Genomic DNA, 24,886 nt, shown 5'->3' on the forward strand with positions numbered 1-24,886 from the left:
TTTTGATTGGTACAATATAATTTGTAACGTAATAAACAAAAAAAAACTACAATAGTAATGACATAAACATTTTTGACATTATTTTCTTATGAGCTTCCAGCGTGACAATTATTAATCACAAACATTTACACAAAAATAACATGTAATTATTCATCACGGCGCTAGTTTGCTTCACCTTTATAAGAGATCTTTCAAAAACAAAAATCAAAGATAGTAACAACATAAAATCCTTATGGGTATTCATGTCGAACTCGTAAAAAAATACTCATCTCTATTGACGAGTAATGAAAAATATACAAAGTATTTTTAAATGAGCTCGACGTGAAGATCCCTATGTTTAGCAAGGAACAAGCATAAATATTACTTCTAAAACATAATTGTGATGTAAATTCATATTTGTGATGAAATGTCCGCCCGTTTGAGTTGAAATTATTTAAATTACTCCAAGAAAAAAATGCTAACAGTCAAACATTTCACTAGAAACTGACTGATACATCAAAATAGAAGGAAAGAAAATTTTATTTAATCTTTATTTTGTATTCTTGTTTGCGCTAGTGTATTCCAATTGCGTCAGGACAGGCATGACTGCTTTAATGCACAAGAAATAAGGCTTCTGTCACAATAAAAGTCTGCTGTCCCTACACAGTACAACGCTTACAGAGAGTCATGTCTTCCATCGCTTCCATCGTAGGATGCAAAGCAGATGACAATGGTTCGTTAGTCAGCGGCTGGTGAGCTCAGTTTCTAAATAAAGTCGCTTCGCTGGGCAAGGGACAACATCTAGTAAAACAAGTCGTCAAGAAGTTGTCAGCTTTTGTAAAACTTCTACTAAATAAAGGGCCCGTTATTCATTAACGTTAAATGGAATTCTATTTAGCCCAGGCCCGGATTTGAGAAGGAGCAAATGCCCCGGGCCTTTCTACACAAGGCCCTCCCCTAGTCCTGGGCCAGACGTGAAGACAGAGTGGAGACCTATTTTTTGTTCGTAATCTTCGTGAAGCGTTAAGCCATTTCAAAATTTAACTTTTTTAAGAAAAGAGAGGGCCTCACGAAAATATCTGCCCCGGGCCCCCCAGTACCTAAATCCGGCCCTGATTTAGCCTCGAGGAACGGTCCTTTTCTCAAACTAGCCGTTGTATGCTGGAGTCCCGATTTTCGAGAAGTTTTCAGTGTTAGAATCCCTCCGCCCCTCAGCTTGTAATCCTTCTGACACTAATGTCGTTCTAGTTTTCACATTTTTGCAATTACATGCAAACTGATATCCATTAAAAAAGAAACTGATGTTCCATTAAAAAAGAAATCGTTTGAACAATTTATAGGCGTGTTATATTAAAAAGTCTGTGAAAAAACCGAAATTGCGTTCGACCAGAGTGAAACGGTTCACCACAGACATGGCATCCAAAGAAAGTGCTTGTTTATGGTTTAAAACCAAACTTTGCGATTTATTTTAACCAGTAACTGATTTTTTAAAGAAAATTTAATTTTTTCTTGTAACAACCGTCAGGACTGGGTTAATATATGTTAAATCAATGAAATACCCGCTCCAAAATACCAGAGCTACAGACGGTGTTATGAACAGATACGCAAAGAGTGAGGTCAATGAGTATAAAAGAGAGGTGAGGAGGAAACTTACTAACACTTGCACGCGCCCCTCTGCTCATCCTCCTCTGCCCATAGTTGATGCCAAATAGTGACGTAGTTATTTGGGTTTCCAATTGAGTTCATCTAGTTGTTTACATTTGAAGCATTTACTAATACTAGAAAATTTCACTCTCCTCCTCACCTCTCTTTTATTCTCATTGGAGTGAGGTCGAAACCTCCAAGTGAACCGTCAAATCGAGGCTCCAAGTGTGCAAAAAAATAAACTCAGGAGTGTTACTTTTCGTACAGAATGTGTATTGTAATCAGTATAATTGTTGTGAACCACGTGAAATAATGATTTGAACGGAAAATGTGTTTGTTATGCTTGTATTATGAGTGATGCATTGAAAATAAAAAAAATGTATAAAGGCGTCGTACACAAATTACGTAACGCTAAAAACCTAGATTTCAGACCCCCTCCCCCCCTATCGTTACGTAGGGGGGGAGGGGGTCTGAAATCTAGGTTTTTAGCGTTTTAGCGTTAGCGTAACGATAAGTAACGTTCGATATGACTCCCCCCCCCTAAAATTACGTAACGCTGGACAACCTGCCCCCTCTCCAAATTTGCGGTTTTGAGCAAACATCACAGTTACGTAACGATCTCAACAACCCCCCCCCCCTCCCCCTATGTAACAATAAGTAACGCATACTTAAACCCCCTTCCCCCCCCCCCACCCCTTCATGCGTTACGTAATTTGTGTACGACGCCAAACAAGCTTTGAAACTCAATTATATATCCTTACAAAGTTTCGGAATTTTATAACACTTCCACGCACTTTCAGCGAAGCGTTACTTTGCGTGTGTCAAACATGTGAAATTGCGTTACGTGGGGGTGGGTGGGTATTGAAAATTGCCAAATTCCGCGTTATGTAATATTTGAATGGTTCCCTACCTTTTCCTATCCCTCGCTGTACATTTGACAGAGTACACGCTCACTCTAGATAACCCAAAACTGAGTCACAACCTAATCAGTTTCGCTAAAACCGTATGTACTCAAAACTGAGTAGAAGTTGTTTTACTCATTTCTGAGTACCACCGAATGTTATCAAAATTGAGTAAATATTACCCATATTATGCGTAAAAGTTACTCATTTTCGACTCAAAAATGAGTACTTTAAGCTTCAATGAGGGAATTCCGGAAAAATTATCATTATTGACTCGATATTATTATATTTTGCCATTTTAATGAATTTTATTTTAAATTTTTTTATTTTATTTCAAGAAATTTACCTTTGTTCGCCGGGACACGGGAGATCTTTGAATTTATTTGCCGTATATCCAACCAACGAGTCCTGGTGAAAAAGAAAAATTGGCATTAGTTGCAGTCAATTATTTAAAATTATGAATTACCTACCGATAACAACTAATTTCAATCATTTTTATTTCCTCCTTTTTTCAAACGGTTTGCTTGGTTTGAAAAAATGATTAAAATAAAAAAAATGATTAAAATTCAACTCAGCCGCTGAGTAGCCCAGAGTGAGCGTGTATAACATCGAAGATACGAAAACGTCAAACCTGATACAAAAACGTCAATGTCGGTCAGATTGTTTTCATTATTTTGCTGTTTCGGTTGGGGCTTAGCCCTTGCGCTTTTTAAGTAGACACAGTGGATCTGGTTATTATCCAAAAAAGTTATGTAACCTAAGCAAAAAACTTTATAATTTATATATGAGCCTGAAAATAAAGGAACGACGAGATTTTTGTATCTATAGCAAACAAGCAAGAAGACAGAAAAGAGCAAAACATCAGATTTGACGTTTCTATGTTGTACTCGATGTTATAGCCAGGGGGGATCTATCTGTCAAACATCGTGTAACCAACATATTCGGCAACATGGTGTTTGTTTTGGTTTTTGTTCTGTTTGGTTATGAAATTGATCGATGTGAAATATAGAATTGGAACGTTTTTTTATCAAAACTCGAGAAACCGCGGAAAACTTTTATGAATGTGTTGTGTAGTGATTTTTTCCTCATTATCGTTCATAGTTACAAACGTCACGGACCAACAAACGTCATGGACCAGAGCTGATCTGCGATAACGCACACATATATGAAATTTGACAGCAGTGAATCCCCTCTGGTTATAGCTCATAGCACATTCCCTCGTTTTTGCCCATAACAAGGCTCAAAATAGAGGTAGATCTACTAGATCATGATTCTCAAAGCAGTTTTCAAGTCGAATCGCGACAAATCGATTCTAGTGCTTGGAATCTTTTGTGCAACATGATTTGCCTCTAATACAATGGGCACACTAGCGACATTACTTATCTAAAGACTAAATAATCTTATCATTACACAGTCTAGTGTATGAAAAAGTTTCAAAAAATTTTTAAACCGTAAGCTGTTCATTCACTTGGTAAGCAAAAACAGTGTAAACAAAAAATATCCATAGTTTTCGCTGTACGGCCAACCGTACCGAATAATAATAAAATTTAACAGTGCGCTTAATAAAATCGACCAATCAGAGAGGGCTTTCGCTTTGACAGAACTTTGGGTGATTTTTTGTTTCTCTTGTCACGTCCTGTCCTAGCTTGGCAGCAGATCAACTCTATACATAACCTATAAAAAACCAGCAACGCCAGCGACATTTCTTATCTAGGGACTTAATAATCTTATGTTTATTCGCGTTGAAAAAGATTTTGAAGGCTGTTCGCACCGAGGGGAACATCCATAAATGACGTAGCTTTTTTTAGGTTTTTTTGACCCCCTCCTCCCCCATCGTAGCATTTCGTCACAAAGTCAGGACCCCCTCTAGATAATTACGTAGCTTTATAACAACCCCCCCCCCCCCCCAATAATTTTTTTTGCAAATTTTATTATCCAAAACATACCTTGAGTCATTATTGAACAAGAAAAGACAAGGAAGGAATAAAAATGACCCTAAGCAGACAAAACAGCGATAAAAAAGAATAATTAGAAAAAATACAATTTTGACGTGGGACTACGTCTTTGTTTAGTATACTGGGATGCATTCTGTAAAATTGGAAATGAAACTGGCAAATGTTGCGTCAGATTTCAAACGATAATAACAGCATAACCACATGATGGATAACAATAACCAATATGTTGTTGGATAGATAAAATGTGTAACAATTTTTTAAAATGCTAGTTATCATTATTACTTCACTGCTCAACGGTGAAAATTAATAAATTACAGGGAAACTTACGCGAAAAATGAACCAATTACATGCGAGCATCCCTAGACAGACGACGTGAATGGACACCATCCGTTCCCCGTGATATTCTCTGTATCAATATCGAAATAAAAATTGACAGAGTCTCCCCGTCCCAATAGGTCAATTTATTTTTGCTTCCATGAGCTTAGACTAATATGATGTCTCGAAGGTAAAAGTTTTCCAAAAAGTTCGAAACAATCCCCATTCTTGTACAAATTCTAATCCTGCTTTTAGAACCTGATAAAAACTGATGTCTTGAAAGAAAACATACCGATAAAAGCAACAGTACCAGTGGAGTAAAGAACCGCAGGCAAGCTTAGGAGAATGACTGGAGAGCGACATTATACTGACGACTTTTCTCTCTTTTCACTCTAACAGCCTCATGCATGAGCTGTTCATGAGAGCTCACATACACCTACAACTTGACAAGGCAAAGAAACTGTCTTGTGTTGCGTACGACAGTTCATTCTTGCGCATGTATTTTGTTCTTTCGGACATGACAGCATAGTTTGCTCAGTGTGACAGTCTGCTGATCGGCTGCGGCTGTCATCGACTCGCATTTTTTCGTTTCTCCTTTTTCACAGGCCGGTGGCATATTGAATACAAAGCAAACCGTTTCCATTGTTGATATTATTCCCCACGTAAGAAAGAACGTGCTTCGCACCATCTCTCTTTCATTCTTTCATCGGCCTTACTGTCGTGTATCATAATAACCTGACATCCCGCTCGGATTTGGATGTCGGAATGTGCTGTCGCTCGGATTTGGATGTGCTGTCGTCAGTTGCTGTCGGACTGTTTACCGAACGTATGGGAAACAGAGAGAGCTGTGCAATACAATGAGAGCCGGATCAGTTAAAAATTTGCTGTCATTGTATTGCAGTAATTTTCATAACACTGACCGCAGGTCTCTCGTCGTCTATGATTGCAGCGGTACTCTTCTATTCGTACATTTCAGCGGTACACTTCTATTCGTACTGCAGCGGTACTATTCATATTGCACTGGTAAACTTTTGTGCGTACATTTCTTTTCGTGTGCAATCGAGGAAAAACTGCCATGCTGCTGTTGATGGTGATTGTAAATTTATCTCATAAATATGATTACCATTAACTATTCAACAAGAATTGTAAATTTTGCAACGGATATTTATTCAATTTTATCTTCGATATTCACTAAATAATCCTGACCGGATAGTATCGAAAGAGTAAATTCCACATAAACACATTTATAGAAGAGTAGGTAAATGAAAAAAATTGTCAAGCAAAAAACAAAAATGGAATTGTTGATTGTTATGGTTTTTTGCTGGAACTTGTTAATAATTTTGTTAGACATATCTTCTTATGTTTGCCAATTAATTAACCTTCGTAAGGACTTCTATATTATTTGAAAGTAAGAACCATACCGTAGATTTGATTCAATCAGAGTTAAATAAGACAAAACCATTTATTTAAATAACGTATGTATTGTTGGATTTGGTTTTCGAGGATATAGAGTTAATTCGGATGATATGCTTGTGCCTTGTTAAATACATGTTTTTTGCACAAAAGAATACTGCAGGCTTATACTAACATCGCCAAATATATACGATATTTTTTCGAGTGTTATTGAATATATTTAAAAAAATTGATTTCGCGGGGGGGCTGAAAATAAAAATACGTACATTCGCTGAGCAAACTCCTTGATTCTGTCTGCAGGCTCTGTATCCAGCTTTTTACGCACCATAATGGCGGACGCTCTAATGAAAAATTCGTAATATGTTACCTACCCTTTTGACAACTCTGCTTACGTCAGTTTGACTCTTCATGTGTTTCGCAAGAGAAACAATTAATCTGGCAACATTAATGTTGCCAAAACTGCAGAAATCGTGAATCTGACATAAGCAGAGAGGTTCACAAATTACGAACGCGTATTGTAGCACCCGCCATTATGGTGCGTAAAAAGCTAGATATTTTGTAACAAAAAATCCCCTAATTACAGTGTTTAGTCCCACGTCACCATTTCATACAACCCTAGGGCTGTATACCTTGTAGTATTTTTTCTTAGTTTCATGTTTGCTACGTAGCTTGGCTTGAACCCCCACCCTCCCTCTCGTCCAGGGCTGCCAAGTATACAGATTTTTCTGTATTATATAGAATTTTTGACCACGTTACAGAAATAATACAGAATAAATACAGAATATTGACTTTTAATACAGATTTGTACAGAATTTCAAAGTGTTCGAATGAAAGAACTGGTAGGTCGGCGACATTTCATCCGAACAGATCCGAGCATCAGTTTTCATTTGTTCGAATGCATTTCCCAAATGGCGGCCAAACTGGCCGATTCGCATAAGGCAATCAACGGGTGGCGTTTCACTGCTTGTACGTTTGTTATTGTTGTTTTTCAATTTGCAAAACCCCACCGACCGAATACAGAATCTTTTAATGTCGGAAAAAAATAATCTGAAGTAATATTATATTATTGTTTAAAGGATTGCCATTGCAATTTTAGAGCAACTGATCGGACAACGTTTGTTTTTAACGCTTCTCGATCCGGATTGCATTCACGTTGCGATCTCTCAAACATACCCCTAGTAACAATTTCGGTTTTATCAAAGCTTTATAGCGCTTAATACAGCCAAAACAGTGCTATAAAACTTTGATTAAACCAGTTTTGTTACTTGGGACCTGAGGCTGTTGAAAAAGTTGAAAAAAAAAAACGGAAATCAGTTGATCGTAACTGTCTCGTGGATTGTTTTTGTGAGAGAAAAAGAAAGCAATATTTTTGCATTGATTTCTCGGTTTTCACAAGCAGTCTAACAGTTAGAAATGGGAATTCGTATTGGTGCGAGCAGGCTTTAAAATCTGTTTCTTCGCCCAACGTGGAATATTTGCGGCTGATTGTATTTATATTGTATTTGCGTTGACGACAACCAACGCTCTTCTTTTGCCATTTTATTACTTCTGTTCGACTTCTGCTGGGCGTCCGGCATTGACTCAGCGAGAAATTGCCTTTCTTATTTCTTCTGGACATCCAACATTTGGCTAAGCGGGAAAGCTTTGGAACAAAAATACCTGATTCGATTGCTTTCATAGGAAAAAAACACGCTTATTAGCAATGGGCGATATTGTATCGGTATCGGAAATATCGATACTTTTGAGACGATATTTCGATTTTTTGGATCGATACACAAGCGTCCGATACTCGACCGTATCGATACTGAAAAACGCGATATTTGTATCGATATTCTTTTATGCATACGGACCAGCTAGCTGACATGTTACAAGGGCTAACATCTCAATGTGTACACGAGATCACCGCCACTTTTGATACGCTATGTTATGCTGTCTGTCAGCGTCAGTGGAGCCCACACATCGTAGAACCGCTGCGATGTTGGCTGCGATAAAGCAAAGCAAATCGGATGGAGATGCCAGCTAGTTGATACGAGCTGGAACCACTGAAAAGCTGCCACTGTCAGTATAAGTATCGCACAAGTCTATTTGCACTAGCAAAACTTAAGCCTGTATTACACTCTTTGACCAAGCGTCAAATATTTGGCACTTTTTGACAGATAAAAATTTGGTCGTAGATAATTATTTGTCACTCTCCAATTTTAACATGAGGCAAACACGGGCAAACAACAACCATGATGTCAAATAAATTTGACCATTATGTCAGAAGGTCAAAAATTTGACCATTAGACAAAGAGTGTACTACAGGCTTTAGATGGAGAAATAGATAGAGAGAATGTTGTGAGCCAAACGAACTGTCAAAATCTGAGCCAAACGCAGCATAGGGCCAAATTCGAAATTTGTTTTACTTAAGCCACACATTTAAAGCCAAAAAGGAGTGCTCAATAATAACGTGTTCTCATATACTTTCAAGAATAGGCATAGCTCTACGTTGCATTATTAAGGCACAAAACTTATATTGTTTTCTGACAATTGATTAAAATATTGTTTGTTCACATTTATACTAAGCTTCATTTGTTTTTATTTCAATTCATTCTACTTTCTGCGTTAAAATGCATCCACAAACCCCTCAAACGAAATTCAACGTTATCAGAAATGATGTTTGGCTTCGATTTAGTTGGGCTATAACCCAACGAGCGGGAGCCCAACTAAAACGTAGCCCAACTAAACATAGCCCAACGAGTGAAATTTGACTGTATTTTAAAAACAAATATAAGTTTTCTGGTTACACTGTTCAGATCGATCAGCGGTAGACTTCACTATCTTATTTTCGCTGACATATCTAACTTTTTTATGTCATCAACTTCCTCATCAATTAATATGGAAGTGTGTCAATAATTTATACAAATAAGACGGGAGCTTCACAGCCCATTGGGCCAGTGAATACAAATCTTGAAGATATAAGATGTTTAATTCATTTGTTTGCTAAAGCTCAGAATTTCTGCATTACCTGTATGTATTTGTTTGTGAAGTCATTTGATTCATGCTGCTCTAGAGAATGCGGATAGATACCGGAAAAACAACAAAAAGTCGGCACATCAAATTTTCATTGCTGGAAACCACTAAAATTTTGCTGATTTTTGGTGTGCTGTGCTTCCAGCAATCTGTTCAGCAAAATGAAATTTGCTAATTATTCAGTAATGCTCAATTACATAAAAGTGACAGGTCGTTTGCTGCATGTTCGGTAAAACATAATACAACTTGCTGGTTGTCAGCTATGACAATTTGCTGTTCATTCAGCAAAGCATAAATCAATTTGCTGGTTAACCAGTTAATTCAAGGGAACCATGTTTTCGTCAGGCACCAGATTCCATCCGCCCATCGGATCATAGGCAAATTACTGTTGAACTAGAGATGTATGATTATCATTTCAACTTTTAAGTTCATCTAGCCCAACAAGGACTTAGCTATGGTCCCATATTCGCTATCAGGAGCTTAGCGATGATCCCGTACCAGCTGCACAGCGATTTGGCGCGTTTTACTAATGACAGCTTGACGTAAATTTTTTGACATATCAATTCTTTTGCTGGATTCCAGCAACCATTCATTTACTGCTTTCTGTTCAGCAAATAGTTTTGCTGTATTTTCGCGAATCACTGAATCGAATACTGGTTTTCAGTAAATTCAGGGTGGCCACTCAATATCAATTTTCAATTTCCCGGTTTTTTCCCGGTTTTCCCGATGATATTTAGTGAAATTTCCCGGTGTTTTATTTTTAAAACATATGAGAAAAAAATCAATTTTCACATGCTTATTTGTGCCTTGCAAAAATAGTGTTACAAAACTATGAAAAACATTCCTCCTTCATCGTGTTTAGCTGTTTGTCGACTTTAGCAAGTACCTTCATGGTGATCTGCTGCACAATTTTCGCCCTCTTTATCTCCAAATCGTTGACAATCTTTGCCTTCTCGCGCTTTTTTGCTTCCTTCTGCATCTTTCTCTGTCAACCTTCTCTCGAGCTTGCAGTGCTTCTGTATCAGGATGCCAATGAAATGCGTGGGATAAATTCAAGAGTTGGGGCATAGAGTTTTTGTCTTCTAGAATGTCTCTAGAAATGTCCTCAGGCAAAACTTCAAGCGGACTTTGGGAAGAAGAGCCTCAGAGTGACCAATGAAAAAAATGCACATGAAACTGTCTAGATGCATTTTGCAAAATGCATGAAACGTTGAGATCTGTTATTTCAAAACAATTTTTTTTTTCGAAAAACTTCGATCCTGGGACTTTAAAATTTTCGAGCTGGGGTCAATGTAATGTATAAGAAATTTTCTCATGGTCCGTAAAATAAATTCAACTGACACTCTGAATAAACAATTTGAAAATACCACAAGGTATACAACCCTAGGGGTTGTATGAAATGGTGACGTAGGACTAAATATATAATATATGCTAACTAAATATTATTATATGCTGCGCTAAACTGTTCATAGGTAACACTACCGTTTGTTTTTGATAGTCGTTATTTTAAAACTAACAATGCACGAATACATGAAAATTTTACACTAGTAGTAGTTGCGAAAATTCTCATAACTCTTATCTTCAAGCATCTATAGTTCTGAAAAGAACCGATTCCATAATATTCAGTTAGAAATTCGTGCTACAGAACGCTGATAATCGCACCATGAATATTTTGTTGGCCGCGCATAAAATTTGCTCTCCGCTGTGCCCTCCAGTAGCTGTGCTAGCAAAATATCCTGCATCGAACGATGGTAAGTGTTGCTGCCGTATGCAAAATAAAGGTGTAACATAGTTCCGCAGTGCCTGGAAGTTGACTCGTATGCAGCTCTCGTTTCTCAATGTCGCGTACCTTTGACAGCTGCACTGCTCTCGCCTTTGTGTAACAAACTAAACTGAAGCTGAATTTTCTACACGCAGTCTTTTGTATCGAGTTCAGCGTAGATTTTTACCATTAAGGCGTGGCCACGTAGCTTATAGAAAGAAAGAGAAACAAACCAACACATCTTCAATACTACTGAGTGCTTTTCATAAGCATCAAAAGAAAGTTTTTGCTTTCCCGATGCGAAAATCACTCTGGTTCTTAGATTAACTAATTTTCGTTGTTGATATTTGACTGATAACGGTGTTCGAGTGAACACAAACAAACAATTAAACCGGAAAATCACTCAATTTAGCAGTGAAAATTCTTGAAATGAGGGTTATATCTTGTGACAAACTATTCATAGGTAACACTACCGTTTATCTTTGGTGCGTCCTGGTCGTTATTGTAAAAATGATTATTTAGAAATAGATGAACATTTCACACTAGTAGTAGTTGTGAAAATTCTCATAACTCTTATCTTCATCATCTAATAGTTCTGAAAAGAACCGATTTCATAATCTTCAGCTCGGAATGTAGCTACAGAATGCTGATGATCACACCACCACCGGTAGCATCGATTATTTAGTTGGCCGCGTATAAAATTTGCTCTCCGCTGTGCCCTCCAGCAACTGTGCCAGCAAAATATCCTGCAGCGTACGATGGTTATTGTTGCTGCCGTATGCAAAATAAAGGTAACATGCTCCGCGGTGCCTGGAAGTTGACTCATATGCAGCTCTCGTTTCTCAATGTCGCAAAGCTTTAACAGCTGCACCGCACTCGCTATTGTGGAACAAACTAAACTGAAGCTAATTTTTCCACACGCAGTCTTTTGTATCGAGTTCAGCGTAGATTTCATCATTAAGGCGTGGCTACGTAGCTTATAGAAAGAAAGAGAAACAAACCAATACATCTTCAATACTACTGAGTGATTTTCATAAGCATCAAAAGAAAGTTTTTGCTTTCCCGATGCGAAAATCACTCTGGTTCTTAGATTAACTAATTTTCGTTGCTGATATTTGACTGATAACGGTGTTCGAGTGAACACAAACAAACAATTAAACCGGAAAATCACTCAATTTAGCAGTGAAAATTCCTGAAATGAGGGTTATATCTTGTGACAAACTATTCATAGGTAACACTACCGTTTATCTTTGGTGCGTCCTGGTCGTTATTGTAAAAATGATTATTTAGAAATAGATGAACATTTTACACTAGTAGTAGTTGTGAAAATTCTCATAACTCTTATCTTCATCATCTTATAGTTCTGAATCGAACCGATTTCATAATCTTCAGCTCGAAATGTAGCTACAGAATGCTGATGATCACACCACCACCGGTAGCATCGATTATTTAGTTGACCGCGTATAAAATTTGCTCTCCGCTGTGCCCTCCAGCAACTGTGCCAGCAAAATATCCTGCAGCGTACGATGGTTATTGTTGCTGCCGTATGCAAAATAAAGGTAACATGCTCCGCGGTGCCTGGAAGTTGACTCGTATGCAGCTCTCGTTTCTCAATGTCGCAAAGCTTTAACAGCTGCACCGCTCTCGCTATTGTGGAACAAACTTAACTGAAGCTAATTTTTCCACACGCAGTCTTTTGTATCGAGTTCAGCGTAGATTTTACCATTAAGGCGTGGCTACGTAGCTTATAGAAAGAAAGAGAAACAAACCAATACATCTTCAATACTACTGAGTGATTTTCATAAGCATCAAAAGAAAGTTTTTGCTTTCCCGATGCGAAAATCACTCTGGTTCTTAGATTAACTAATTTTCGTTGCTGATATTTGACTGATAACGGTGTTCGAGTGAACACAAACAAACAGTTAAACCGGAAAATCACTCAATTTAGCAGTGAAAATTCTTGAAATGAGGGTTATATCTTGTGACAAACTATTCATAGGTAACACTACCGTTTATCTTTGGTGCGTCCTGGTCGTTATTCTAAAAATGATTATTTAGAAATAGATGAACATTTCACACTAGTAGTAGTTGTGAAAATTCTCATAACTCTATCTTCAAGCATTTATAGTTCTAAGAAGAACCGATTCGATAATCTTCAGCTCGAAATGTATGCTACAGAATGCTGATAATCACACCACCACCGGTAGCATCGATTATTTTGTTGGCCGCGTATAAAATTTGCTCTCCGCTGTGCCCTCCAGCAGCTGTGCCAGCGAAATATCCTGCAGCGTACGATGGTAACTGTTGCTGCCGTGTGCAGAATACAGGTAACATGCTCCGCGGTGCCTGGAAGTTGACTCGTATGCAGCTCTCGTTTCTCAATGTCGCAAAGCTCAACAGCTGCACCGCACTCGCTATTGTGGAACAAACTAAACTGAAGCTGAATTTTCCACACGCCGTCTTTTGTATCGAGTTCAGCGTAGATTTTTACCATTAAGGCGTGGCCACGCAGCTTAGACAAAGACAAACAAACCAAAACACTTTGTTGAGTCAAAATATGTAGGCAGTGGAATTTATTTCGTCCATTTATTGTTATCTGTGCTTGGGAAGCAAGCCAAGAACAAGGGAAATGTATGGGAAAGCTTGACCTTGGAACTTTTCACCTTTTTCCACCATTAAGCAGTAAAGAAACAATGTTGAACATAATATCAAAAAATTGTTACACATTTTATCTATCCACCGACATATAAATGACTAAGATGCATTGAGTCGTTCGCTTGCTATAACCGTTTGAAATCTGACGCAACATTTGCCAGTTTCATTTTCATTTTCACAAAGTGTAATCTAGTATAGAAAAGTAGGAGGGTGGTATTCAAGACACGACCGCATGACGTTGGACTACGGTATTCTTATATTCCATTAAAACAAATAATAGAGAGAATTGCAACTCTAGTATTTGCTGCAATTTTATCTTACAGTGCATTTCTGGATGCTGAGACGTTAAAACTTTATAAATAATAATATATACTAAAAGAATGGATATCTTTTATTTAATCGCTGTCATTTCATACATATTCGAATCAACCCTTTGTTTGCTGCACTACCAAGACAATCATTTAATTGAGCGAATTGGTAAAATTTTCCTATCTAAGCAAAAAGCAAACTTTACGAAACTATCTGAAATTGGAGCCCAGAACGATTCAACCGAAAATTTTAAATTTGAAAATTGTTTGACATTTAATCGATAAAACTCATGCTAGGTTAGTTCCAGCCCAGCATATAACTTCATGTATTTGAAAAAAAAAAAACGTTTGGTTCAATAACTCAATATAGCAAGAGCTCAATCACACGTTTTTCGGTAGTTGTTATCAAGGTTTGGGCGAGTGACAGGAAAATATCTTAACTTCTTCAGTTGTGATTTAGAGCATTTCTAATTGTTTTGTTATTTTTCACGATAGCGACAAGTTTGTTTCTTTCTCTGTGTGCGAGAAACAAAATCAAAACCGCGCACCGAGAAACAAAAACGGAAATTTAATGAATGCTCATTGAGAAAACTTGCAACTCTTTTTACCACTAACTTATGATACTCAAAAGAACCCGTTTTGATCTAAATCAAATTTCTAGTAAATAAGTGTTGATCATTCATAGGTAGTAATTTTTCCTCGATGAATAATGACTGGCTGAAGAAGTTAAAATCGCTGCTGTAAAATCAAATTCACAACTGTGTTTGTTAAGACGTTTTAATATTTTCAATGACAATAATAATCTTCGATAAACACCCGCTATAGTTATTCACACACATGCTATAACTATCTAAACACGCGTTAAAACTATTCATACACACGCTGTAGCTATAGCTATCCATACACACGCTATTCCTTTCCATACATCCGATACAACTATCTATACACACGCATAAGCTATCCAACCATGTGCTATTACTATCCATACATACGCTATAACTAATCATTACACACGCAGCAGCTATCCACACACAAGCTATAACTATCCGTACACACGCTGAAGATATACACGCAATAGCCATAATATGCTACACATGCTAGTGTCTTACACACGCTATAGCTAGCCATACACACGCAACAGCGCCATCCCTATCATCGCAAATGTCATAGCAATACAGATGCACATACGCTATATGTGCACACCGCACACACACTAAATGGCGGTAGCTTTCCTAGTGGCGGTGCTGGCTCGTGCAGTTTCTGGCTGTTTTCATCCAACGATATCTGAATTGGATTACCGCTGGTGGGGTCCAACTCAGATCGAGGGAGAACCGAACTGAATGAAGAAATGCAGCTTCCCACTACCTCCGCCGCTGCTGCCTGATACCCCCGCTCTGGTTCTGCTGCAGCTCAGTTTGGCCGCTGGAATCAGCCACCGCTGCTGATTATACAAGACCGGCCTGGTGGCTTTTCACTTGTTAACTGGTGACTACTATGAGACGACGCAGGTTATTATATAGCCCAAAGCAAAAATCCATCCGCGAGCAAACAAGAAGCGAGCTTGTGATTGGTTGAATGTGCACGACTTTTAACACAACTTTTAACTAGTTTAGTATCGAAAACATATTTAAATTATTATATGACAATCTTGCGCAATATTTCCCCTATCAATCAAGCCATTGGTGTTTAGAATCTGTTCAGTGGTAATGATAAAAGAAGCATTTTAAAACGGTGTTGAAAGCTGTGAGACTGTTTACAAAGTCAGATCGGTTGTATCCGTCGACTGTGCTTGTGAAGAGAGGTGGTGATTGGTTGCTCGGTATGATTTAGACAATCGATGTGATTTATCAATTTTTCAATAGTGTATCTCGAACAATAGGTTATTTTTGTTACATAAATTCAACCGTAAAAGAATTTCTGATCGGTTGATGCCAAAACCTCGAAATTCTGAAAAGAAATGACTGATATATAAGCGCTCAAAACCTGACCACTTTTCCCTGGTTTTCCCCGGTTGAATTACTAGATTTTCAAATTCAGGTGCCTAACTTCGATATAGACGTTAGTCCAACGTTAAAACAAAGACGTAGTCCTACGTAAAAAAAAATATTTTAGCTACTTTTTGTTTTTGATATAGAAAAAATCTGAGAAATCTTTAACAAATAGCTCTTCAAGGTGGCGTCTTTCCCCAACAAAATCAAGTAGTCAAAAGGTCCAACACAGAATGAAAAAATTTTTATTGCTGCTTTTTGCTGCTTGTGGTTAAAACCATACCAAAAATCGGGAAGTACAAACCGGATAGCTCCGTTCCGGTCCGGTTCGAAATAAAATCGAGACTCGAAGTTTCCGGTCCTATTTGACTTTTAACCGGATTCTCCCCGATGCGATGTCGAACACTATTCACAAGAAGTTTCAATACGCCTCCCGCGACGCTGATAACTTTTTGACTTCTTTAAAATCTGACAATATATGTTACGGAACAGTAAATTTATCCACCTGATCAAGACTGATTTTATTTGACGCAGATCTTGCTGCGAAGCCGCTGTCGACTTTAACTGAAACCAACAACCAGCTTTCCCCTATCCGGCAGAATCATGCCAGTTAGGTCAACATAAAAAAGCAGGGTCTCATGTTGACATTTCCTCAGAAACTGTTGAACAAATAAAGCGGCAGACATGAAGGAGGATGATTTTCCCGGCGTGAAGCCTAATTTCCCGATTATCCCGTATTTTTTTCCCGGTGATTTAAAATTCCCGGCTTTTCCCCGCTTTTCCCGTTTTTCCGGTAAAGTGGCCACCCTGAATAAATGTATTTATCAAAAATTCAAAAAATGATCTCAGCTATAGTATCGATACTTCTGGTATCGATACTTTTTGACCGACATTTTGAGTATCTCGATACTTTTGGTTCTTCGGGTATCGATACTGAAGTATCGATACTCTCCATCGTATCGCCCAATGCTAACGCTTATAGACCTGAGTTTTCTTTCAGAAATACTACCCAACCTTTTTACGGTTTCAGGCAAGATTTAAGGTCGGATTCCAAGCCCCGTTACCCCAAACCCAAGCACTTGTAGGTACACGAACAAAATACAGAAAAATACAGATTTTTTTACGGGTGCATACAGATTTTTCAAAATAAAATCTGGCAGCTCTGCTCTCGTCACATTTCGACACAAAACTGCAAACCCCTCACCTCTCCCCTCAAATGCTACGTCATTTATGAATGTTCCCTAGGCAAACTCTCATGCTGATGACCGTGATGACAAAAGCAATCCTTCTTTTTCTCATGCAAAAACCAAACAAATAGCACCTTCGTATTCACGAATAGTTTTAGAAATATGCAGCTGCGATATGTTTTATGCTCGGTGCTAGTGAATGCTGAAAGATTGAAGCGAATCGCAGTAGTTAAATATTTGTTGCAGCAATCAAATTTGACTCATATACTTGGAATTGATGGAGTGATGAAACACGCGTTAAACATTGAACCACGAGCACTGGAACACGCAAGTTATCAACAGTGTAAGAATATGTATTTGTATAATACAAGTAAATCTGAAAATGATAATGTATCTGTCATACCAAACCAATCAGATACTAGTCCAAGTAATAAAATCAATCGTTTCATGAGAAAAACTCATGTTGAAACTCTTACTATTTTGAATCCTACTTCTAAAAGGACAGCACAAATGTATGATCACGGTCGAATGCTAGAATACTTAAAGTTGTCAAAGAACAGTCCAATGTTTGGATATCTCAAGCAGCTAATTACATCACGCAAGAAACGGCAACTTGACCAGAAATTGGTAGTAGAAGGCAGTCGTCTAATTCTAGATGCGTTGAATGCGGGACTAATTCTTGAATGTTTGTTATTTAAAGAAGCCAATCAGCTAGATTGTTTCGACAACCTCAGCAAAACAGTTAAACTTATTCAATTAAATAGTCACATACTGCAACAATGGTCGAATTTGGTTACCTGCCCTGGAATCATAGGTATGATAATTAAATATGTGTTTCGGTTTTCCTTAACTACTAACTACTTTTAAATATTCAGGTATATTCTACAAACCAAAGAATATGAATGATTTAATCAGTAAAAATAAAACTGCAACATCGCTTCCAATTACTGTTCTTTGTGAAAACATTCGTGAACCTAATAACTTAGGAAGCATAATAAGAAGTTGCGGGGCCATACCAGTATACAACATAGTGTTGCTTAAGGGGTGCACTCATCCATGGGAACCAAAGTGTTTGAGAGGGAGTGCTGGGGCACACTTCCGAACTCAGATCAGTGGACCAATAGCGATGACTGATATAGTGAAGCATGTTCCTCCAAATTCTCATTTTCTAATAGCTGACAACGCTCGAGATGGACGAGGCGATGAACTTGTCGTTAGAAGATACGATCTCATCAATTATTGCATAATGGAGCACATAGTTCTAGTTGTTGGAGGAGAAACACATGGTGTTAGTAGCGATTTACGAAGGTGAACATTTTATTTGATCTTGGTCATTCCTATAAACTGTTTTTTCATTTCAGATTTGCTCAAAAACTCACTAACAATACGGGGAATTTTCACAACAATCTTTCCATCCATATACCTTTAGCAAACGGCATTGAAAGCCTGAATGTAGCCTCTGCGATTTCAGTAATACTTTGTGAAATTCGTAGACAATTAACAAGTTGATGCATGATTCAAAACGCAAAACAAATATTGTCAGTTAAGGAGTAAAGTCAATTCTAATTACCAAGAGCCAAATTTGAAAACATACAAAAATAAAACTCATCACCATTATGCATATCAATATTTATATATTCTTTCAACTTGCATAAATGTAAATTTTTTATAAGCTCACAGAATTCAGTTTTTTCTGGGGGGGAAAGCTCATCAAAACTTCCGGCCCTCTCCGTAGCACATACTACGGAGAGCCAGGTGGACACCCACCAATTACCTGTCGATCTTCCTAACTGGAAAACGTCTGCAAACTATCTCTAATAATGATACAGACGCTGTTCGATAACTGCATGTCTTTTAACTGCAACGCTTTTTAACTGCAAGACCGATAACTGCAACAACTTTGCAGTTATCGGACCGCAATCCGTCAAATCTGAAGTCAAAGTCATATTTGACATTGAAGTGACAAATCTCGCGGGGGGATTTTAAATGCATTCGAAAATGAAAATTGTTGAATATCTAGAAACATTTCAAAAGGACTTTTTCATTTCGATTTCGTTTACTTGTTGTCGCTTCATTCTAGATGGGAGATTATAGATCTCCACTATTAAGGGGTTATATACCTTTTTGGTCGAGAAAAATGAGGGAAGTTTGAATTTATTTTCAAGTGCATAGCACCATTTTCAGTGGTATTTTTCTGAAAGTACAGTTTATCAACAACAAAAAATACGTTTGATTTTGAGATATACCAATTATTACTGGAATAATGGCCGTTTCCCCGAAACGCTATTTTTTTGCAGAGGCTTGCGGTGATCCTGATAGAGACTCAGCTGGTCAACCTTAATCAAAAAACTCATATTATTTCATTGGTTTAGAAGTGTGCCGTGTCCTTGAGCGATCGCTTTTATGGGTATTTTGTTTTCAGTGCAAACGGGAACGTTTTTCCCAAAAAATGCACGTTTTGAGCGCTAAAAATTGTATTAAATTTTTTTTGCGGCAAAATGTAACTGTATGTTTCAAAAAGCGATCGTTCAAGGACCGGCGAATTTAATAACGAAAATTTAAAAAGTAGGAGGTTGTATCCAAGACAAGACCGCATAATTGACGTTGAACTACGCACACTATTAACAAATGCATTGTTGTAAGTGTTTCATTATTGAATCATAAAGTCTACTATTGCTTGCTTTGTGCTGCCTCAACAGTGGGGGAATAAAGACACTGAAAACACGAGCTGTAAAAGCTGTTTCACATTCAGTAAATTAGACCAGAGGGGATTGACTGATGTCAAATATTAGTCGAATTAAATGACTTTGTGAATGCGTTCTAACAGGGCAGTTTGTTATTCAAAATCGGTTATGTTGATCGCAGTCTTTGTGCTGCTCTAACAGTGGGTAGGATTAGGTAAATAAATAAGGTAAATTTTTTGACTGTGGCAGAATTTAATCGCTAGGATCCAGCACAGAATGATTGTGTTATTGCCAAAAATTATTAACCTTCCATTCAGGGCCGGATTGGGCCGGATAGGGATAGGGGGCCCTTGAATCGGGAGGCCCGGGGCATTTGCCCCCTTTCCCCCCCTCAAATCCGGGCCTGCTTCCATTACTTGATTATTTGCCTCGAGGAAGGCATTTTGCTGTTCAAAATCTGTAAAAGCTGTTTTCGCATTCAGTAAATAAGACGGCCGCGACAGATTGTGTTTTCTTTTTCAGCACAGAATGTACTGTTGCCAAGAAAAAGCTGAACCTTTTCAGGGAAAGGCAGCAAGCGACCAATCAGAAGACGTAATTTTCGTTTCAACAAGGCTTGACAATTTTCAATAGTACAATAGTTCGCATAATCAATCAACACTTTTCTACATTTAGGTGGATGAGTGTATAATTTTCCAATCAATTGCTGCAAGAATGAAGGAAATCGGTTGAAAACGAACCGATTTATAAGCATTTAAAAAGGGACAATTTTCGTTAATAGTTTTCCTATTTACACCCCTATGTGGTAGGCTAAAGAAAAACGTAGTTCTACGTCAAAAAAAGGTGAAAGAGATCGGTTCAGTAGTTTTCCTGCAATCAGGATCACGCAAAGTCATTTTTCGGAAAACTTTATTCCGAGATAATCGCGTGTAAAGTTTCAAGTTTAGCTTATGCGGCCGTGGCGAGGCGCCCTGCAAATCGCTCTAACTTTCTTCCTTTTGCTCAGATCTTTATGAAAATTTGTGAAAATGTTCTCAAGATGTTTTATTTGAAGATAATGCAATGAAAACTTTTTCGGTTATTTGAAAGCTAAAAAGGTATATAACCCCTTAATCAATGAAGCAAAATCACCATGTTATATCGTTCACTTTCCGTAATTATTATAAGAGAAAAAAAATATTCCTTGTGCATTGTTTGGCTAGCTTTTCGACTCAGTTAGGCAGTGCATAGTAGATCACAAACAATATTTTGTGACCTAGCGTTAAAAAGACCATTTTAGGAACTGATAGGTGTCACGGATCCTGCTGACATTGATGTTGCTTTTACTTGCGTTATGTCAGCGGTTCCGAGCTTTCTGTCAAAATTTCATTCATGAATTGAGTTCAGAAACGTCTCGTAAAATGATCTTTTGTAGTGATGAACTTTATCTTCGCCTACATATTGGTTATGTAAAGTACACTAAGGTCGCTTTTTACGCGTTTTTTAACGCGGGTTCCGGAATTTACGCGGTTTTTTTTACGCGGATTCCGGAATTTACGCGGATTCCGGAATTTACGCGGTTTTTTTTTTACGCGGAGTCCGGAATTTACGCGGTATTTTTATTGCCCGGATTTCGGTTTCCCTTCACTCGGAATGCAAAATTAACGATGGTTTTTTAACGCGGATTCCGGAATTTTACACGGTTCTTTTTACCCGGTCATCAAATCATTCAATCATCAAATTAACCAACCTTTTTTTATTATTACTTTTTTTTTCATTTTTTTTTATTTTATTTTTTTTATTTCTTTTCTTTATTCTTTTTTTTCTTTTTTTTTCTCTTGTTTTTGAATTTTTTTTTCTTCTTTTTTTCTTTTCTTTCTTTTCTTTTTTTCTTTTTTTTCTTTTTTTTTCTTTTCTTTCTTTTCTTTTTGTTTTTTTACCCGTTACTAACACTTCAATTTCTTTCCTTCCTTTCGTTTCCGCACCCATCATAATTTGAAACACACCCGAGCACATGCACATGACAACAAATAATAAGGAACATAACGGAGACGACACCAATAGAAAGCACAACATTGCGCACCGAAGGAGGAACAGATAAGCAAACTATTTATTGTTTTTATTATTGTTATTATTACTATTATCATCATCACTATTGTTATTATTATTATTACTAACGTATTTCTTACTATCGTTATTATTACTATTATTACTATTACTATTGTTATCATTACTATTATTACTATTATTATTACTATTAATACTATTAGCAGTATTAGCATTATTATTGTTATTGTTATCATTATTATTATTAGTATTAACATTAATATTATCATTAACATCAATTACTATTACAGGTCGGACTCGATTCTCCGCAGACTCGATTATCCGGAATTTTAGTCTCGATAACCCGGAATTTTATTACATTTTATTTTATTTATTTATTTTTTTTGTTCGTTTTTAATTTTTATTTCGAAACTTTACCTTTACCATCCCTCCTGGCATATTTGTGACCATTTATGTCACTCACTGCATGTTTGGAACATGTTCGAATTGAGTGAAAATAATCAATGCCCAATTTTTTTTCGCTTCTCAAGATTTTACCCCTTTTCGCCACAGAAATAATTACTGGTTACACCACTGCATTATACAAGTAAAATAAATAAAAGAAAATATTTATTTTATGTTCGTTAATAGCAAATTTGAATATTTTTTCTGTGATTCCATTATCCGGAAAACTCGATTATCCGGAATGATTTTTTTTTTTGATGTTCCGGATAATCGAGTCCGACCTGTACTGCTATCATTACTGCCGCAGGGCTCCCCAACGCCCAAATCTGGCCCTGCCTACAAGTGATGGGTTTGGGGTAACTGGGCTTGGAATCCGACCTTAAAGGGCTATTCCCACTGCTTCCGTTCCGGGACCGGGCCGTGTCCGGGACTTTTCATGCATTCACACTGCGCCGTGCTTGAACCGTGCCTGCGCTGCGCTCTGGCTGAGAAATGTTGATGTGTGTATGTGAAAGAACGTCTTCCTCTTTTTTTCATACCGCAGCTCACTCCGCGCGAAATATGTCACTACAACATACACGCATCCACCCGAGTGCCTTCCGTGCACTCTCCGGCCGACACAAAGTATCGTCGGCAACGATAGTTTTTCTCTCGCACGGCGGCAGCACGACGGCAACTCAGCGCTGTCCCGGTCTGGGCACGGCTCGTCGGTGTGAATGCGTTTATAAGAACGCATGCAATCAATCTCAAACGAGCCTGGCCGACACACGGAACAGCCACGGCCCGGTCCCGGAACGGAAGCAGTGGGAATAGCCCTTAAACCTCGCCTGAAACCGTAACAAGGTTGGGTAAAACTCCTGAAAGAAAACTCAGGTCTATAATAGAGATAGTCGGGTACGGGTATTTTTACCCGAAACCCGTACTCGACCCGTACCCGACGGGTTCGGGTCGGGTTTCGGGTAACGCCAAAAAATATTTTACGGGTTCGGGTCGGGTACGGGTAATTAAAAAACCAAGGCTTCGGGTTCGGGTCGGGTACGGGTTTGAAAAATTCTCAATTGGTCGGGTACGGGTAATTCAATTTTCGTGCATTGTGAGAATTTAATTTTTATCATTTCAAGTCTGGGTGTTTTCTTAATGTCGATAATCGGTAAGATCGGAGAGAAAATCGCCCTTCCTCACTCAACGAGAGATCGCCCAATACCTATTCTGACAGTTGTCGGCAGTCTATGCACCAAGGGAATGACATCATGCTATCGCTTTCTAATGTTAGATTGAATAGTTCTTCCTGCAACGGTTTTGATTTGAATGGAATGTTTGTCGGGCTTTTTTCATAACTGTCAGGAAAACCGCGGAGCATTGCACAGTGGGGCGACTTAATACAAATGCTTGCCAAGTAAAAAAGTTTCGATAAATAAGACAAAAATATGGTATATACTTAATTTTGGGGTGCTGAACACGAATCTCCATTCCACTTTGTTCGGGTTGTAGAAATATAAGTTATTGCGATCAGCCACTTCTTCTGGAGCTGATCAAAGCTACAAATTATTTATTTAGGTTGAGTTACTTATAATTAAAGATATAAATGTTTCGGCTTACAATTATAGTGTACAATCCCAAATTTGCCTTTCCTCCTGCAGATAGATAATGCCGTTACAGATCCTATTTTAAACCGATTTTGTGCATCAATTAATTTGGGTTTTAATGAATTTCAATTAATTTTACTTACATAGGTTGAAAACCGATTTAATCTATCAAAGATTTTCCAAGACAACTTTTAGTCTATTTATGTCTAATAGATTATATTTTTATTTAAATTTAATTTTTCCCAATACCGTTTTCATGTAACTTACTTATTTCGAGTTTTACTAGATTAGAACTACTTAATTTAATGAAAATAAATGTAAAAATCGTGCTAGCTTTTTAGCCTGTATAAATTTCGCTGCAAATCACTGCGCTACAATCACCACTTCTGATCTTGCACCGTCACCTTCTCTATTGTTCTCGCGGTCGCTCCGCTGGCTGGTGCCACTGGTGATGACGTCAGCGCTGGTGATTTTTTCGCCTGATCCCGGGCAGCCAACTATGTGCAGGTGATTGACACACTTTTTATTTGGGAACGTTCATAAAGCACGTGACCTAATTTTTCATGATTTTTTAGCACTTTTCCCCTCACTTTTTTATTAAACAGAATTATACGATCTCTAACCACAAGCAACGCCACAGGGCGTCCTCTTTACAAAAACAGCTTACGTAGTTTTTGCACAACTCCTCAAATCAACCAAATTTCGCAAAAAAAATTGTTTTTATAAAAATTAAAACAATATTATATATTATAATAGGTAATGAAAACTAACTACAAATCAACTTTTTCTTCGAGGCCAAAAAAAACCTAGCTATCATTGAAGCTGCAGAGCGTTTCAAAGTAATGTTATCTTATTTTAAAATATGCCAAAAACGTCAGTATGCCGTGTTTTGAAAAGTTATAAAAAAATCAAATTTTATGATATTGCACCCAAATTTTGGACTTAAGCACTTGAATGTTATAGCAATAATGGAAAAATATTATGAAACAGCTGACGTTTAAACATT

The 24,886-nt window shown here is 37.6% G+C and overlaps 3 protein-coding genes across 3 annotated transcripts in view; 2 read left to right on the top strand and 1 right to left on the bottom strand.

The window, feature by feature from the left end:
* LOC129717787 (protein arginine N-methyltransferase 1-like) overlaps positions 1 to 469 on the top strand; it is a 4,013-nt gene extending 3,544 nt beyond the window's left edge. The window contains exon 2 of the mRNA XM_055667954.1: positions 1 to 469. This exon is cut by the window's left edge and continues 899 nt beyond it. The gene's annotated coding sequence lies outside the window, so the exon portion shown is untranslated.
* LOC129718488 (uncharacterized protein K02A2.6-like) overlaps positions 1 to 24,886 on the bottom strand; it is a 333,122-nt gene that overhangs the window by 138,925 nt on the left and 169,311 nt on the right. The gene's annotated exons all lie outside the window — the stretch shown is intronic.
* On the top strand, positions 17,170 to 18,765 carry LOC129718492 (rRNA methyltransferase 3, mitochondrial). Its single transcript, XM_055669316.1, has 3 exons — positions 17,170 to 17,934; positions 17,996 to 18,428; positions 18,482 to 18,765. The coding sequence occupies exons 1-3, from the start codon at positions 17,283 to 17,285 to the stop codon at positions 18,627 to 18,629; spliced, it is 1,233 nt and encodes a 410-aa protein (XP_055525291.1). The 5' UTR covers positions 17,170 to 17,282; the 3' UTR covers positions 18,630 to 18,765.

The sequence above is a fragment of the Wyeomyia smithii genome, chromosome 1 (assembly GCF_029784165.1).
Source record: "Wyeomyia smithii strain HCP4-BCI-WySm-NY-G18 chromosome 1, ASM2978416v1, whole genome shotgun sequence".
NCBI classification, from domain to species: domain Eukaryota; kingdom Metazoa; phylum Arthropoda; class Insecta; order Diptera; family Culicidae; genus Wyeomyia; species Wyeomyia smithii.

Excerpts from the sequence above, each read along its gene's own strand:
- LOC129718492 (XM_055669316.1), top strand. The coding sequence starts at position 17,283 with ATGCAGCTGCGATATGTTTTATGCTCGGTGCTAGTGAATGCTGAAAGA. Across the intron at positions 17,935-17,995 it reads TACCTGCCCTGGAATCATAG|GTATATTCTACAAACCAAAG; the intron begins GTATGATAATTA and ends TTAAATATTCAG. Across the intron at positions 18,429-18,481 it reads GTTAGTAGCGATTTACGAAG|ATTTGCTCAAAAACTCACTA; the intron begins GTGAACATTTTA and ends TTTTCATTTCAG.